Source organism: Spermophilus citellus (genome assembly GCF_964194105.1).
Source record: "Spermophilus citellus genome assembly, chromosome: 6".
NCBI lineage: Eukaryota > Metazoa > Chordata > Mammalia > Rodentia > Sciuridae > Spermophilus > Spermophilus citellus.
The window spans coordinates 112509863-112529139 of record NC_138187.1 but is presented as its reverse complement, the minus strand read 5'-3'; the positions used below and the strand labels follow the sequence as shown (position 1 = coordinate 112529139).

The following is a 19277-nucleotide window of genomic DNA, read 5'->3' as shown; positions in this document are numbered from 1 at the left end:
TAAAGGTTGCTAATAAACTTCAGTTTGGTGATATACAAAATGTGTTGAGATCAGGCTTAAATCTCTGTCCAGCCTGATCAACACCAGCCTTATCACAGTAGGACTTGAATTTCACGAACCAGGAGTGACTTGAGTTGACCTAGACTAGAAAATACTCGCCAGATTCACCCTGCCCAGGATTAGCCACATTAAACTAAATCAACCTCTAGGATTTGACTGAGAAGAATATAAAGTGAATACTATTTGCTTATATCTACATAAAGTGAAGAATTATCATATTTTCTCTCAAAAGACAAGTAAACTTGCAGCTACTTAATTAGCCTAAAATAAAAATGAAATGTGTGTATACATTAAATTAAAATATGTACATAAATTAACTACACATGTATATATGTATTAAAATGTATGTTAAACATACTTTTAAAAATATAAAAATGATACGTTTGAATAAATTAAATTTTAAAATATATAAAGGAATATATTAAATAAAGGTTGACTACAGATCTCTTACACATATGGGACTTTAAAAATAGTAACTAATTTACATGACTTATCAAAGGAACAGTTATACATTAATTTTAAAACTTTTCTGTCAACACTTGAACTATATTATAGTTTTTAATAAAAATGAAACTTTTATATATTGAAAGAAATTTCTGAGCTTCTTTCTAAAACTAAGCCTTCACCCTTCCTTTCATTTCTACCCAGCAATGAAAATCTATGGTATCTGGAGAAAAATCCTGATAAATTAACAATAATGATTCAAAAGCTTTATGTGTTCGCTTTTACTTGGGCATTTGGGGGAAGTTTAAAGCATGAAGATGAACATGAAGATGATACACTATATTATCCAGCTTTTGAGCCTGATTCTGTTTCGGAAGTAACCTATGATTTTGACAAACTTGTACGTGAATTATTTGAAGACAATTCACAAGGAGGTAAGTTCTGGCTGGGAGGAATCATTATTTTGCTTATTATTTTAAAATAGTTTTTAAATTGTTGATGGACCTTTACTTTATTTATTAATTTATTTATATGTGGTGCTGAGAATCAAAGCCAGTACCTCACACATGCCAGGCAAGCACTCTACCACTGAGCCACAGCCCAGCTCTATTTTGCTTATTTTAAAATATTAATTAGAAGCAATGATTGTACTTATATTGACTAGGCCCATCTTTTGAAGTGTGAAGATTAAAGGTAAAATAGTATTAAGAAATAACACCTTTATGCTAATGAAAGGAGATTAAAGAAAATTAGATTCTTGATTGGTTCTAGATGCAATGAGAAGCTAGAACACTAGTGAAGCAAAAGGGAAAGCCTTAGAGCTATGAACTCAGCCTTAGCCCATCAGCTGTGTAACGATCCATACTATCCACACCACCATGTAGCAGGAACTTCTGCAGGAGCAGAATATTTAGTCTTATATTTTTATTTTAATTCTGAGTTATTTTATAAAGTCTTGTGCTTTATAGGTCAGTTCTAACAGGTGGAATCTATCCTAGTAACCTAAAATACTAACCCTTCCCATTTAGCTGTTGCTGATTAAAGAAACTTTGAATAGATAAAGAGATTGCTAATGCAGGTACCAAAAAGAGACAAAATATGAATGTATTTAGAAAAACCTTGTAAAACAAAGATGGGATCTTTTTTTTGTGGTGCTGGGGATTGAACCTAGGACCTTGTGCATGCAAGGCAAGGACTCTACCAACTGAACCATATCCCAAATATATTTGGCTACTAAATATTTTTAATCTTTGATTATCTCAGTTATAAAATGAAATAATAATGTGATGTGCTAGGTACGTAGAATAGAGCCTGCCTGGTACATAGTTAAGTGCTCAATAAATGCAGTCTTAATTCTTAATTCAGTCTTCTGAATTACTGTAAACAGTTCCATTTAAGACAACTGGATGGGAGCAGAGGTGTAGCTCAATAAGAGACCGCATGCATAGTTTTTGCTAGGACCTGTGTTCAATCCTAGCAGTCAAAAATGCACATATATATATAAACATCTGGATGACAAGTTTTATGTAATTTCCTATAGAAACTAACTTTTAATTTCAAAGCATTGCATGTTAATTTGTTATTGAAGTTAACTATTCAATTTTATGCCTCTTTTTTTAAAAAATTTATTCTTTAGAAGTATTTGGATGCAATACCTTCATTTTATTTATTTACTTCTATTTGGTGCTGAGGATCAAACCCAAGGCCTCACACTTGCTAGACAAGTGCTTTACCACTGAGCCACAATCTCAGCACCTGCTAACTTTTAAAGATAGATAAACTACCTTAATTTATTGTCAGGCAGATCATAAACTAGAAATGTTTTATTAAAAATGTAAAAGCTATACACAAAATAAAGGAATTTTCGATGAGTTGTTAAAGTGTACTAAGGTATTTGTTGTCTTTGAAAAATAGGATTAAAAAATCAACTTTTAATTTGTTAGAACAATGTATAAAATAGCATATTGATTTGAAGCACGCAGAAAGTAATTAATAATTATATGTGATGCAAATACAAAAAAAGAATAGCAATACTATATGATAAAGTAAAATTTATGCCAAAAGATTAAAGAGGATTCAAGAAAAACACTACATTAAAAAACAACAACCCTAGCTGGCCAAGGTGTAATCCCAGAGGCTTGGGAGATTGAGGCAGAAGGATCATGAGTTCAAAGCCAGCCTCAGCAAAGGCATATCGTGAGGCACTAAGTAACTCAGTGTGACCCTGTCTCTAAAATAAAATAAAAAATAGGGCTGGGGATGTGGCTCAGTGGCCAAGTTCAATCCCCAGTACCAAAACAAACAAACAAACAAAAAACCCACAAAACATAAAACAACCATGAACTTGTAGAAATATAACAATATAGTGTTTTAATAGCAAAATCTGATAGAATTCTAACAGGTAATAAATAATTCTAAAATTATAAGAGATTTTTAATTTGTCTCTATAAGAAATTGAAAGATTGAAACAGGCAAAAATAATAATTATAAGGTGTATGTTAACACTGTTTTACATATACATTTATCATTTTAAATATTAACATTGTTATCTTTGTATGGTAAAATAATGGCTTAATTATTTTGCTTTTCATTATTCAATATCTTCAACAATTTTCTACTGAGAAAATATATTACTTTTAAAATGGAAAAATACATGTGATTTACAAATAAGTATCAATATTCTCTTATATATTGGTTTAGCCACAACCAGTACATTTCTATAATTTAAAAACATCATGTGTGTTTACATAATAAGAAACAGAACTTTAGGGTAAGGTTTCAAGGCTATCAGATCAAAATTCACCTTAATTTCTGGATTATAAAAAGGACAAAAAGTTAATCAGTTTTTGCTTTTATACAATTAAATATTATGAAAAAAGACAGACTTATTTAATATATTTGGACATACCTTTCTTAATAATCATATATTTCAGTTAGAGTTCATATTCTTAAATAAATCTCTTTCTTATGTGGATCTATTTATCAATCTCAAATGTAGGTATCAGTCTACCAACTGGTGAACGGTCTATCTTTGGGTATTTTGTGGACATACTACAATGTGAATTCATACCTTGGTCAGATTTAGTTCCTAATATTCAGACATTAATTCAAAGAGGTAAGGGTAATTATACAAATTTCTTGTAATTTGTAATTTTTTGTAATTTCTTCAAAATGCTGAGGATACTGTATTTGTAAAATTAGTTATATATCAGCAAATTTAATTATTAATACATTCCAAATTTGTGTAGAGACCAGTTTGGATCCACATTTACAAAATGTGCCTTAAAAATAACTTTTGAATACTACTTTATGAGAAATCTGGAGTATTTTGAGTCATTTTCACATTGTAAAACTGAGTTCATTGAAAGTCTTATTAATCACAATATTTATTATTTCAATTAGCTATGATTATTGAAAGGAGAAAATGGTAAGGTTCACATCTAAAATAGGAAAAGTATGTATGTAAGAACTTACACTTGATTATATAGGAAACTACTCATTAGAAAAAAATACCATCGTTTGGTGAACATCCATATTTGCTAAATTATTTTTATTCTCAATCTTCTGCTTCTACATAAAACAAAAAAAAAGACATAGAAACTTGTTGCACTTTAAGAGCTTGGAAGAAGTTTAAGGCAGGAACTTAATGGTCAGGCTTCTTGTCAAGTTCTTACAAATACAGATGGTCCTCAACTTGCAAGTTTTCAACTTTATGGTAGTGTGAAAGCAACACATAATCAGTAAAAACCATACTTCAAATCTGGAATTTGAAATTTGGATCACTTCTCAGACTAGCAATACTGGAATTTGAAATTTGGATCACTTCTCAGACTAGCAATAGGCAGTATCATACTCTTTTGCAATGTTGGGCAGTGGCAGTAGTCATAGGAATATAAGAGGAAACAACCAATACTCTACAGTGCACTGTTACTAAACTATGCTGTTAAGTAGGTTAGGTGTATCAAATGCTTTTGACTTAACAACATTTTCAATTTACCTTGGGCTTATTTGGATATAATCACATCATCAAGGAGGAGAATCAGTATAAGAAGTTTAATGAATGGAAATTGAAATGAATAACTGAAGTCAGGTTTCTCTCATCAAATAATTTCAAAGTTTGGTTGCAAGAGTTTTTGACAGAAACCAACCAGAGCTGTCAGAATCATAGGCATCCAGAAAGTTCTAATTTCAAATTTATTTTTGTTGGAAATACCAAAGTTATATTGTACATTGTTTTGTCACAATAAGCATTGGTGAGAGATCACAGATCCTATTTCATGTTAGTGCTAATATTGGGGGCATTTTTATCTTTAGCTTTTTGCCACTAGATAGAAATATAACTGAATATCATTTGCCTATAATTCAACACCTTCTCCAAATCTAAAACATTCACTTCTCTGGAGACAACTTACCCTACTTGTATGCAAAGGACATAGAAGCAATTAAAACCCTCCTGAGCTTTTAAACCAAACTTGTAATGATAATTTTAATGTCACAATACCATGTTTCCCCTGTAGTAAACCACAATATGTAGATTGGGCATCTTAGACATGCTTAAGGAAAAAAATCACCTTTTGATATTATTGCATAGAAAGCTGACTGAAGGAGAAATCCACCACAGCTACATGAAGTGCTTTCTCCTGGACTTAAAACTGTATGGAGTTATCACTGAGCACAGATGTGATAAATCATGATGCAGAATTCCTTTTCCTACTATCATGGTGGAATAGTTATTGAAAGAAAACATTTTGCATGTGGATTGAGTTATATATTTTACATCAATTTCCACTAATCTTTGAGGAGTTCAAATATGAATTGCGTAGTAATTAAGATTAATTAACAGTGCTGAAAATTATGCTTTATACAGCTTATTGAGGATATAATATCTATTTAACAAACTACACATAATTTTGATTGAAACAGTCATGTTTTTTTATCAGTCAGGTTGACTGTTAAATGTTCAAGGAGGACAAAAACCAAAGCTTCTTTCCCTCCACTCTTTCTCTCTCACACAAACATGTATAATTTAATCTGACCTATTAAGGGCTCTCCCCTCTGTGGAAAGGTGAACTACCTTAAGCGAGCCCTTACATGGCCAGATACCCTATCCTGAGTGACCTAAGGAACCTCAAATCTTGAACTAAGGTTATCTGTGACTATTTTCTAGCATCCACTAAAAAGCTAATAGGACTATTTTCCTAAATCATATATTATTCATACAAACAATATTTTCAAATTTAATACTCAGTTAAAGGTAATTAGCAGAATCAAGATTATCACCATAAATTAACAAGACTTGAATGACTAGAATTACTGGCTATATATTCTGAGACATCCATACTTACTATGTTTAAAGAAATAAAAAATAAGCTTGAAAATACCTGAAAAGAATCAGAAACTATGGAAATGTGGCACAATTTGAAAAAGAATCAAACAGACCCTCTAGAGATGAAAAATGCAGCCAAATACGACCAGTGTAACTCCACATCATCTACAACTGCAATAATGGAATACTAATTAGAATAAATTGTTCTCTCTGTATGTATAACATGTTTAAATACAGTCTACTATCATATATATCTAAAAAGAACAAATAAAAATAGTTATGAAGGAAAAATGACAACAAAAACAACCTACTTAAAGAGAAAAGGAAGCATTTTCATTAAAATCCAACATTTCAACTTAATGTTTTTTTTAAATTTTTTGTAGCTGTAGATGGACAGAATGCCTTTATTTTATTTGTTTATTTTTATGTGGTGCTAAGGATCCAACTCAATGCCTCACACATTCTAGGCAAGTACTCTGTCACTGTACTACAGCCCCAACCTCTTAATGTTGTTTTGAAGATGCTAACCAATGCAGTTAAAAAAGAGAAAAAAATTAGATATGTAAATTTGAAAAGGAGAAAGTTAGATTTTATTATTTGCAGATATTAAAATATTTATGAAGCCCAAGAATGCCTTAAAATGATAAACTATAAGTAAAAGTATAAAGAATATAAATAAACAATTCATAGAAAAATAAACACTTCTTACATATAAAAAGTTGATTCATATATGAGAAATTCAAGTTAATCTACAATTAGATATAATTTTTACCTGTAATTTTGGTGAGGATCAAGAAGTTTGATACCTTTCACGAAGGCATGAAGACATAGACTCTCAAATATTGGAGAGCAATTTGTCAATATCCATCAAATTATATATCATATGACAGTTTATATTGATCCAGAACTCTACTTATAAAAAAAATTAGTCCACATATATGTGAAATAACATATGTGTATTACTTAACTCAGACTTGTTTGTAATAGCAAAAGATTGAAAACATCATAAATGTCCATAACTAGAGCACTGAGTAAAAAAAAGAAAAATTTTGCATGATACATTTGTTAAATGGAATGATACTGATCAGAAAAAAAATCTTTTAATGGCTTATAAGAAAGTTTCTTTTTGGATTTATGTTTGTGTGTGTGTTATTTTACATCAAATTGCCTATGTTTGGCTACTTTTTAACTTTTAAAAATGTCAATCTTTAAAATAGTTAAATTTCTTTATAATATGTTGAATTTTTTTCAGAAAGTATTAAGTACCCAAAATGTTAGTTTAATATTTCTAAGTCATTAGAAACTTTTCTTTTTTAACTTAGGGACTTCATTACTGACTGACATTCAAGAATCTGGTGACAACATATTGAAGATGATAGAATGTGGAGAGTACATTAATTATGTTGCTACCAGAGACACAACATGCCTTTCTTTTCTCATGAGCCTTCTCTTAAAGAATTCCTGCCCTGTGCTTCTCACAGGTATTTTTAAAAAATGTAAATGAAGGGGTATTTTAGAGTTAGGAGGAAATATTACTTGGTCCAAACATGTGAAATGGGAAAAAATAGGTCCTGAAAAGTTTTGGTGACTATATCAATTCACATCCTTACTAACAGTGTATAAAATGCCCATTTCCCTACATATTTTCTAGTAGAGGACATTGTGAATCTTTTTCATCTTTTCATTACCTTCAGGAAAATTCTAGCAGTAGAACTACTGGGTAAATATATAACTGGTCTCCATAGCCTGTGGGCTGAGGTCCTTGGAGGTCCACTAATGGTAACATTGATTGGTTTAATTAAATCTACACATGTAATTCCTCAACCGGAAGCTAAATTTTTCACTTTTTTACTTTTACCAAAGGAATCACTCTATAGCTTCCATTGTTTCTGAACATTTATTTCAACTTAATCACCTTTTCCAGTTTTCTAACTTATATGGTCCATCACCAGAGGCAAGTAGTATCATTTTCCCGGTTCCATATTCAAAGAATTCCAGCAGGGTGACTCTCAAGTAACCATAGCTTGCCTTTAATTTCATCTAAGGAATTATTATTTAGTGAATTATCAAGTCATGAGTCCCTGTTCTGCCTCAATAAAGAATTTATCATCAAATTTCTCCCTCCGATTGTCTTAGCAAATGTTCTCAAGGAATTTCATTTCATGTAGTATTTCTAGTGTGCTATAGGCAAAACAATTTGTGATGGGCTTAATGAACATTAGATAAAAATATATAGACAGTAGAATGAATCAGATATAACTTTCCTTTGCTCTTAAATGAATACACGACCAGTGTAACTCCACATTATGTACAACTACAAGAATGGGATCCTAATTGGAATGGGTTGTAATATATGTATGTATGTCAAAATGCACTCTACTGTCATGTATATATAAAAATAACAAATTTTAAAAACCCATTAGCTCCTTATCTATTCTTTTGTAAAATATGTAAATAATGTAGACTCTGAGAAGGATACATATTAACTCACTTACCTAGCCAGTATCACATTTTAAAAAGGGAAAAGCAAAAACATCCTTTTCAAGTAAATTTCAAATGAAGGAAAATGCTATTGTTTCCTCAGACACCTAGGCTAGAGGTCTAACTCTGGGGATCCCAATAAACCAGGTCTGTTACACTATTAGTTCGTTTTAATATGTCATTTAACATATGTCATTTTCTGGCATGTAATTCTAACCTAAAATATTTTTCCCTCTTAGGAGAATGTGGTGTTGGGAAAACTGCTACCATTAACCAAATGCTTGAAAAGTTAGAGAACTCCGGAGCATTTGATATAAAATATGGGTCAATTTTAGGAGATGTCCTATTACATAATGAGATCAAAAAATCAAGGTTGTATATATATTAAACTTTAAGTTTTATTCATCTATTATTTAGATTCTATTTATAAAAAATGTTGGCTTTAACATATGTGTGCCTTGTTTTTAAAAAGCAAATCTATGCAATGAGTTGCCTGAAATTCCATCATGATATATTTCTTTTATTTTATACCTTTATTTTTTAATAAATTTTTAATGTATTTTAATTAGGTATAATAACAGAATAATATTTTATTTAGTTATTTATTTTTATGTGGTCCTGAGGATCGAACCCAGAATCTCACATGTGCTAGGCAAGTGCTCCACCACTGAGCTACAACCCCAGCCCCATATATATTTCTATGTAATAAAAAAGTCACAAGGAAAAATTGCAGAATGATATATAAACTATGTGTGTAAAATATATGCAAAGAAAAAAGCCTGAAATAATATGCACCAAAATGTTAAGACCATGAGTAATTTTTTCTGGTTATCATTATTTTCTCAATGTTTTGTAACAAATGTTACTTTTATTAAACTAAAAAAAAAGTAAATCTATTATATAAAAATGCAGAGTTATTCAAAAGAAGAATTTTCCTAATCTCCCCTTTATGTTTTCAATTTAAATGCTCTCACTTAAAAATAATAATTGTATATATTTGTGGGATGTATGTTTTGATATGCATTATGAAATGATTACTTCAGCTAATTAACACATCTATCACCTCACTACTATTTTTTAGAGTGAGAACATTTAAATTTTTTTATTTGCTATATTGAAATAGGCAATACATTAGTATTAACTGTAGTCATCACTATGCAAGAAACCTTGAAATCTTATTCCTATATCTAACTGAACGTTGTTCTCTGACCATTCCCTCCCACCTCACCTCCTTACCTCTGGAAACCACCATTCTATCCTTTGCTTCATCTTTTTTATATTCCAAATATAAGTGAGATTATGCACTATTTGTCTTTCTGTGCCTGACTTGTATCTCTTGGCATAATGTCCTCCAGGTTCCTCTATGTTGTCACAGATGATAAGATTTCATCCTTTTTAAGGCTGAACAGTATACCATTTTGTATATATACATGTTATTTATCCATTTATCCACTGATTAGTGGTTAGTGCCATATCTTGGCTATTGTAAGTAATGCTGCAGTGAACATTGAAATGTAGATGTCTATTCAACATACTGATTTCAGTACTTTGGGGTATATACGCAGAAATGGGATTGCTGTATCATATAGTAATTCTAGATGTAGTTTTTTGAGGAGCCTCCATACTGTTTTCCAGAATGTCTATACTAATTACATTTCTATGGACAGTGTACAAGGGTTCCTTTACTTCCACAGTCCTTGTGATTTTCCTTTTCCTGATGACTAATGATATTGAATATTTTCCCATAAACCAATTGGCTATTTGTATGTCTTCTTTTGTGAAATGAGTTGTGACCATTTTTTAACTGTTTTCTTTTTATCTAGTAGTTTGAGTTCCTTATATATTTTGGATACTAACTCCTTCTCAAATGTATGGTTTGCAAATATTTTCTTCAATTCCATAAGTTGTTTCTTCATTCTATTGTTTCTTTTGTTGTATAAAAGCATTTTAATGTTTTTTTTTCATATTTTATTGGTGCATTGTAATTGTGTAATGCACATAATTAGATAATGACACATAATGGTGAGATTTGTGATTACATATTCATACATGCACACAATTCAACAATATAATTTGGCCAATATCATTTCGAAGTACTTCCCCTTTCCTTCCTTTCATCCCTCCCTTTGATCCTTTTCCTCTATTCTACTGATTTCCCATTGATTTTATTGAGATTCCCCCATATTTCTTTTCCTTTTTCCTCTCTAGCTTCCAAAATTTTCCCTAATTTATATGATAGCATTTCTTGGATAGAGGTGAAATAATTTTGATGATGTAAAAACAAACATATATTAGGTGCTAAAAAAAAAATAAAGAAAAAAAAGTCTATGAACATAACGCCTAAACATGCATTCTGAGTTTGAGTCTTCTTTTTCATGAAAAGAAAAGAATTTCTTTTCTTTTTTTTCACATCTGCATACATGTATTTTGTACAACAATGATGTCTCCTTCCACCATCCATGCAATTCCCCTTCTCCCTCCCTTTCTCTCCCACCCCTCTTCCCATACTCTTTGTCCCTACCCCATTTTGAGTCACCCCCCTTATATCAAAGAAGACATTTGGCATTTTTTCGGCGGGATTGGCTAACTTCACTTAGCATAATCTGCTCTAATGCCATCCATTTCCCTTCAAATGCCATGATCTTATTATTTTATAGTGCTGAGTAATATTCCATTGTGTATAAATGCCACATTTTTTTATCCATTCATTCATTGAAGGACATCTAGTTTGGCTCCACAGTTTAGCTATTATGAATTGTGCTGCTATAAACATTAATGTGGCTATGTCCTTGTAGTATGCTATTTTTAGTTCGTTTGGGTATAGTCCAAGAAGAGGAATAGCTGGGTCAAGTGGTGGTTTCATTCCCAGCTTTCCAAGGAATCTCCATACTGCTTTCCAAATTGGCTGCACCAATTGCAGTCCCACCGGCAGTGTATGAGTGTACCTTTTTCTCTGCATCCTCACCAGCACTTGTTGTTTGTCTTCTTAATGGCTGCCATTCTTCTGGAGTGAGATGGTATCTTAGAGTAGTTTTAATTTGCATTTCTCTTATTGCTAGAGATGATTAGCATTTTTTCATATATTTGTTGATTGATTGTATATCCTCTTCTGAGAAGTGTCTGTTCAGGTCCTTGGCCCATTTATTGATTGGATTGTTTGGGGTTTTTTGGTGCTTATCTTGTTCAGCTCTTTATATACCCTAGAGATTAGCACTCTATCTGATGTGTGAGGGGTAAAAATTTGTAACCAAGATGTAAGCTCCCTATTCACCTCACATTTTATTTCCCTTGACTGAGAAAAAACTTTTTAGTTTTAATCCATTCCATTTGTTGATTCTTGGTTTTAATTCTTGTACTATAGGCGTCTTATTAAGGAAGTTGGGACCTAGCCTCACGTGATGGAGATTGGGGCCTACTTTTTCCTTCTATTAGACACAGAGTCTCTGGTTTAATTCCTAGATCCTTGATCCATTTTGAGTTAACTTTTGTGCATGGTGAGAGATAGGGATTCAATTTCATTTTGTTGCATATGGATTTCCAATTTTCCCAGCACCATTTGTTGAAGATGCTATCCTTTCTCCAGTGCATGCTTTTGGCATCTTTGTCTAATATAAGGTAGTTATAATTCTGTGGGTTAGTCTCTGTGTCCTCTATTCTGTACCATTGGTCTACCAGCCTGTTTTGGTGCCAGTACCAAGCTGTTTTTGTTACTATTGCTCTGTAGTATAAATTAAGGTCTGGTATAGCTAGCGATACCACCTGTTTCACTCTTCCTGCTTAGAATTGCTTTAGCTATTCTGGGTCTCTTATTTTTCCAGATGAATTTAATGATTGCTTTTTCTATTTCTATGAGGAATGTCATTGAGATTTTGATCAGAATTTCATTGAACCTGTATAGTGCTTTTAGTAGTATGGTCATGTTAATAATATTAATTCTGCCTATCCAGGAGCAAGGTAGATCTTTCCATCTTCTAAGGTCTTCTTCTATTTCTCATTAGGGTTCTATAGTTTTCATTGTAAAGATCTTTCATCTCTTTTGTTAGATTGATTCTCAAGTATTTTATTTTTTTGAGGATATTGTAAGTGGAGTAGTTTTCCTCATTTCCTTTTCAGAGGATTTGTCATTGATATACAGAAATGTCTTTGATTTATAGGTGTTGATTTTATATCCTGCCACTTTGCTGAATTTATTTACTAGTTCTAGAAGTTTCTTGGTAGAGTTTTTTGGGTCTTCTAGTATAGAATTATATCATTAGCAAATAGTGCTAGTTTAAGTTCTTCTTTTCCTGTAGTTATTCCTTTAATTTCTTTTGTTTGTCTAATTGCTCTGGCCAGTATTTCAAGAACTAAATTGAATAGAAGTGGTGAGAGAGGGCATCCCTGTCTTGTTCCAGATTCTAAAGGGAATGCCTTCAGTTTTTCTCCATTTAGAATGATGCTGGCCTGAGGCTTAGCATAGAGAGCTTTCACAATGTTGAGGTAAGTTCCTGTTATCCCGAGTTTTTCTAGTGTTTTGAAGATATAGGGGTGATGTATTTTGTCAAATGCTTTTTCTGCATCTATCGAGATGATCATATGGTTCTTTAAGTCCATTGATGTAATTAATTACATTTATTGATTTCTGTATGTTGAACCAACCTTACATCCTGGGGATGAATCCCACTTGATCATGGTGCATGATCTTTTTGATGTTTTTGTATCCAATTTTCCAGAATTTTATTGAGGATTTTTGCATCTATATTCATTAGAGATATTGGTCTGAAGTTTTCTTTCTTTTAGGTGTCTTTGTCTGGTTTTGGAATCAGGGTGGCATTTTAATGTTTTTTAATTATTTTTTTAGTTGTAGATGGACACAGTACCTTTATTTTATTTGTTTTTATGTGGTGCTGAGGATCAAACCCAGTGCTTCACACATGCTAAGAAAGCACTCTACCACTGAGCCATAACCCACCTGAGTCCTAAAAGCATTTTAATTTGATGCATTCCCATTTTTCTATTGCTTTTGTTGCTATGCTTTGGGGATTATATAAAAAATCTTTGCCCCAACCAATACTCTTTATAGTTTTTTTTCTACTACTTTAATAGTTTCAGATGTGACATTTAGGTCTTTAGTTCATTTTGAGTTGATTTTTGTATAAGTTGTGAATAATGGTCCAACTTTATACTTCTGCATATGGATATCTAGTTTTCATGATACCATTTATTGAAGAGACTCTCATCTCCCCATTATGTGTCTCTAGCATCTTTATCAAAAATCAATTCACCATAAGTGTCTGAGTTTATTTATGGGCTCTTTGCTCCATTTCTCATTGTGTATGTGTTTATGTTACTATTATGTTGGCTTGATCACTATGCATTTATAGCATATTTTGAAATTAGATGGTGTGATGCCTCCAGCTTTTTTCTTTCTGCTCAAGACTGCTTTGACTATTTGGAGTCTTTTGCAATTCCATAGGAAAAATGAAACATGACATTGGAATTTGTAGATTACTTTAGATAATGTGGACATTTTAACAATGTTAATTTTTTAAATATTTTTTAGTTGTCAATGGACCTTTATTTTATTTACTTATATGCAGTATTGAGAATTGAACCAAGGACCTCACACATGCTAGGCAAGTGCTCTACTACTGAGCTACAACCCCAGCCCAACAATGTTAATTCTTGTAATCCATGAATACAAAATATGTTTCCATTTATTTGTATTTTCTTCAATTTTCCTCATCAGGAAAATTTTTTTAAGTTTTCAGTATATAGATTTTGCATCTTCTAGTTGAATAATTACTCCTAATTATCTTAATGACATTATATATTGGATTATTTATATTTTTCAGGTGGTTTGCTGCTAATGTATAGAAATATAGAAATATGATTTTTGTGTCTTGATTATGTATCCTGTAACTTTACTGAATTCACTTACCAATTCCAACAGTTTTATGGTGGATTTTCAGGTTTTTCTACATAAAATGTATGTCATCAGCAAATAGAAACAGTTTTACTTCTTCCTTTCCTATTTGGATGCCTTTATTTTATCTTGATTAATTTCTCTGAGACTTTAAGTACCATATTGGAAAGAAGTGATAAGAATGGGTATCCTCATCTTTCTGCTTTTCACTACTCAGACTGATGTTAATTGGGGGCTTTTCACATGTGGAATTTATTGTGTTGACATACACTCCTTCTATGCCTAATTCTCTGGAGTTTTTATCATGAAAAAGTATTGAACTTTGTGAAATGTTTTGAGTTTTTTCTGCATCCATAATATAATTTTGTCCTTCATTTGTTAATTTGTGTGTGTCAAACCATCCTTGCATTCCCAGGAATAAATCCACTTGATCATGTTGAATGGTCTTTATAATGTGCTGTTGAATTTAGTTTTATTAAGATTTTGCATATGTGTTCATCAGAGTTAGTACCTCTGATTTTCTTATAGTATCATGTTCTGGCCTTGGGATCAAGTTAATGCTAGCCTTGTAAAATGAGTTTAAAAATATTCCTCCTTCTTGACTTTTCTGGTAGAGATTGAGAAGGATTTATATTAGTTCCTCCTTAAATAATTGGTAGAATTCAATGTTGAAATATCCAAGTCTGGGCTTTTCTTTGATGGGAGTCTTATTACTGATTCAATCTCCTTGCTTATTATTGGTCTACTGAGATTTTCTACTTAAAGGAAAATCTTCAAATTATGAACAACTAGTTTCATTCCTTTAAATAAGGAATTCTTACACATACTTTAAATATAAATAAATCTAAAATCTCAATTTTTATATAGCATAAAAGATAGCAATAATAATTTTTCTCCTAGAAAAAAAATGTGCCTAATAGATGCAAATAAAGTTTTGTATAGCATTTGTTTTGTTGTACTAGAAATATATGAGCTACTTAACAAATACAAAAAGACTTTTGTAAAGAAAAGTTTTATCTCTGTCGCTCTGTATTCTGTCTGCCTCTTCCTAAAAGGAGAGGAAAAAGGAACTCTGAATTATACAAATAAAAAGTGCAAATTTCTAAAGTTAATGCTGGTTCTGTTAAAATATTAAAGAAGCCTATTGCTTTTGAATTGAATAAGAAGACAAAATCTTGGAGAGGTTCATAAGACCTTTCCTCTAATCATGAAAGTCAGATAGCCAGCTGTCTATGTCATGTACATACTTGGATATCCCATAAACATCTCAACCTTCACAAATCCAAAACATAACTCTTAATTTCTCTTCCAAACCTATATTCCTCCACTGTTCTTCACTTTAACAGAAAAGACTAGGTACTCAAGCTTAACACCTAGGAATCATCCTTGAGTTTCTTCCTATCCGTCTTTAAAGTTTCTTCTCATCAATTACAATCATTGTATCTCCATTCTCACTACCCACATTCGGTCTCCTATTATTTGAATCTTCTGTCTTTACACATGTCACAAATTGCTCTAATTCTCCCGTTTCCAAGCCACCATCATCTACATCTTACACTACTAATTATTTTATTAGGATAGACTCTTACTGCACTTCAAGAAGGCCTTTAAAATTTAGAGAGATAACTTTTTTAAGCATTTAATACAATAGAAATCATTCCTGATCTAAATATCACAAATAATAAGAGTCTAAAAAAATAAATAGGTATGCTTAATAGTGAATTGGATCTTTATTAAGACATACTATTTTGTCAAACATAAAATCAAACACCTAAATACAAGATGAAAATAAAGACAAGTCTTTTACTGTATGATCCATAAGGCAAACATTTTATAAAGACAAAAGGGAGGTAATGGCTTACTACCTTTAGAAAACACCAATAACTTGGCATCCTAAGAATTTGCCCAGTTCATTTTTAAGTAAGTCCATGTTAAGTTTGAGTTTCAGTTTCAACGTGGATACTAATTTTATCTGTAAAAATATGAATGGAAATGGAGGATAGGGGGACTGTTTTCTTATAGAGGATACAACTAAAATCAGCAACATGTTGTTATTTTATTTTTTGTTAATATAGATATAATTGTAAATAAACTAATTTTGAACCTTTAAAACATTTGATTCAATAGCCTAAAGCAGAACATCAGCGTCTTGTTTACTGAAACCCATAAGATATCAAGTAGAAAACATGGTATGTATTAATACAGTTTCAAAAGTTCTCTATCTCAACTGTATGTAAGTCATTTCTTTTAGAAATCTCAGAAGGAAAAATTCAAATTGATAATTTAATATTAAAAAGTCCTCTAAAAATACCCAGTACTCTCTCAAATTGTTCTAATCTCTTCAAAAGATAGAGGAGAGACAGTAGAGAAGATTTACCTCCTTTGTCAATGAACTCAGATGAAATCTAGAAGTAACTGAACACACTTTCATGGTTTTAAACATAGTGTAATAGATAATTATGATTCTATAAGTTTTCAAATCAGGCCATGCGATACAAACATACATGGAATTTCAGAAGCCTCATCTTTGAAAATTCTGATTTACTAATTTATGGAGCAACAACTCCACTTCTCAAGAAGAAAAGATGGGGCTCTCCTGAGGTAGCTATGGAAAATGAAAGGGAGCCATGTCATCAGGTCCTGCCAGAAGACATTTTGTTCTTAAGCTGCTATAGTACTATCCCAAATTACCCTCTGGATGATCCTCCCTCAGGGAATGTGTGCCAATTTTTATATATTTGCTAGATCTAGCTGCATGCTGCTTTTAGATCTTAAGAAGTTCTGTCTGTCTACTAACATGCATAAGTGAGAAGAGGGTCTCTGAGGTTTCATAAAGTTACATTTGACTATGGTTGCAGAGAGATACTGTTTACTGTGAAAAAGTAAGGAAACATTCCTAAATTGGTGTTCCTCCTCTCAGAATAGTTTTTTGGAAAATACAACATAATAGTAAAATTATATCATTTTCAAATGTTTGAACAGCCTAAAACAAAAATATTCTTAAAGTGTTCTCAATTTGTCTTTCTTTTTTTTTTTGGCATCATAGATAATACTACTAAGAAGCTGTATGATAAAACTGATGAAAGTCATAAAGGAATTATAGTTTCTGCAATAAATTTTAGCACCAATATGACAGTTGCCAAAATGAAGGAGATGATTCTTAAAAAGTTAGTGAGAAAAAATAAAGACACTCTTGGAGCACCTAAAAACAGCAGGGTAAAATACTTCCCTCCCTCCCTGTTAAATAATCTGGCTATGCTATTCAAATGATAAATTAATTTATTTTAATTAATACTAGTAAAAAGATTGTTATACAACATGCTCCTGAACTTTCCTAGAATATGCACTTTATAATGGAAACTCCGGTTTTCAAATCAATATAATTCAATTTTCCAACATGGAGAATTATACTGATTGAGAATTACTAAGGCCAAAAGAAACTACTGAAATCTGAATAAAGATAAGAATACTGGAAAATGGGTTAGATGCTAACCTTGTGGTAACAAGAGAAGAGCCTTGTAACAACTCCCTCTTTCTCCTTCCTTCCTTCCTTCCTTCCTTCCTTCCTTCCTTCCTTCCTTCCTTCCTTTCAAACCCAGGGCTTCACACATGCAAGGCAAGTTCTCTGTCACTGAGCTACATCCACAACCTTTTTTATTTTTTTATTGTGAGATAGTATCTTACTAAGTTGCCCAGGCTGGCCTTGAATTTGTGATCCTTCTGCCTCAACCTCCTAAGTATCTGGGATTATAGACATGCACCACAGAGCTCACCTGTCTGTTTCTTAAAATGGTGTTGGGTATTTATTTTTCTTACCCTCTGTCTACCTGGATAAGTATGTTAGCTTTTTATCACTGAGATTAAAAAAAAATTTAAATCTGGGAAAACAACTTAGAAGGAAAGATTGATTTTGGCTCCTAGTTTCAGAGGTTTTAGTCCATAGTCCTTCTGAGCAGAGGGGTAGAGCAGAGGAAAGCTGTTTACCTCTGGGAAGCAGAGACAGCAGAAGAGGCCAGGACAAGATAGAGTCCAACAGGACATGCCCCCAAAGACCTGCTCCCTCCAACTAAGTTCCACCACCTCCCAGTATCTATTCAGATTATGAATTTATTAATAGATGAATCCACTGATGATGTTAAAGCCCTCATGATCCAATTACTTCTGAAAAGCCCCACTACTGAAATTGCTTCATTAGGGACCAATGAACTTTGGGGGGATATTCCATATCCAAATCATAACTGCCCATTTATTCAACCAAATTCTCTGTCACAATAAGACATTTACATTGACTCCAATTCAATACAATAAAATAAGCAAAGGGGTAATACCTACGATATCAATTTCAAGAGCTTTTAAGGGTTTGCTTCAGATTTCCTGGTTTTTAACTGAAGACTTAGATAATCTTGGTAGATCTTTGCCTTCATAGGTAAACTTTAGAGATTTTGAAAAGGTTAATAATAGCCCGGTTAGATTAGATAATAGTACCTAATTGCACCACTAGCAAGCAACAAAATTTTAGTTTATGATACAAAAGAGGGGAAACTGGGTGTCTTACTAAAAATTATATTGACCGTTACAAATTAGGTAATTAGGTAATTTAAAGTAAAGAGCTATTTGTATTTTTTAACTAGTTACTTGTCTTGCAAAAAAGACAATTAACTAGTTAATCTAAAGGGCCTAATGCGCAGAGATTATAATCAGTATATTTCAGCACATAATATTTTCAAAGATGGAAAGTAACACAAGCTTAAAAGTTGGAATTGTGTCTGAATATTCTGCTGGTTGTTCTTGACAACAGCATTTGTAGGAGAATTTTAAAAGTCTAGTTCCGGGTGATAGGCTTATTCCCAAATGAGAGTACATATGAAATAAATAGCTAGACATGTATGATAGTGCCTTGCCAATAATAAGTAAATGCACTCAATAAGTAAATGCTTAATAAGTAATAGGCCTGTTCCTTTGTACAATTACACAATTAGATTATTAGCATCAAATATATTTCTATCATCAGACATAATTATTAGAAGTCCATAGAGGGTAAGCAGATTTTTCATTACTCTG

At 31.9% G+C, this 19277-nt stretch overlaps 1 protein-coding gene across 1 annotated transcript in view; it reads left to right on the top strand.

The window, feature by feature from the left end:
- DNAH14 (dynein axonemal heavy chain 14) overlaps positions 1-19277 on the top strand; it is a gene marked incomplete at both ends in the record, with an annotated part of 361185 nt that overhangs the window by 185021 nt on the left and 156887 nt on the right. The window contains 6 exons of the mRNA XM_081298208.1: positions 709-938; positions 3503-3619; positions 7153-7311; positions 8551-8683; positions 16344-16405; positions 17263-17432. Coding sequence (XP_081154334.1) covers positions 709-938; positions 3503-3619; positions 7153-7311; positions 8551-8683; positions 16344-16405; positions 17263-17432 — 871 coding nt within the window. The remainder of the gene's footprint in view (positions 1-708; positions 939-3502; positions 3620-7152; positions 7312-8550; positions 8684-16343; positions 16406-17262; positions 17433-19277) is intronic.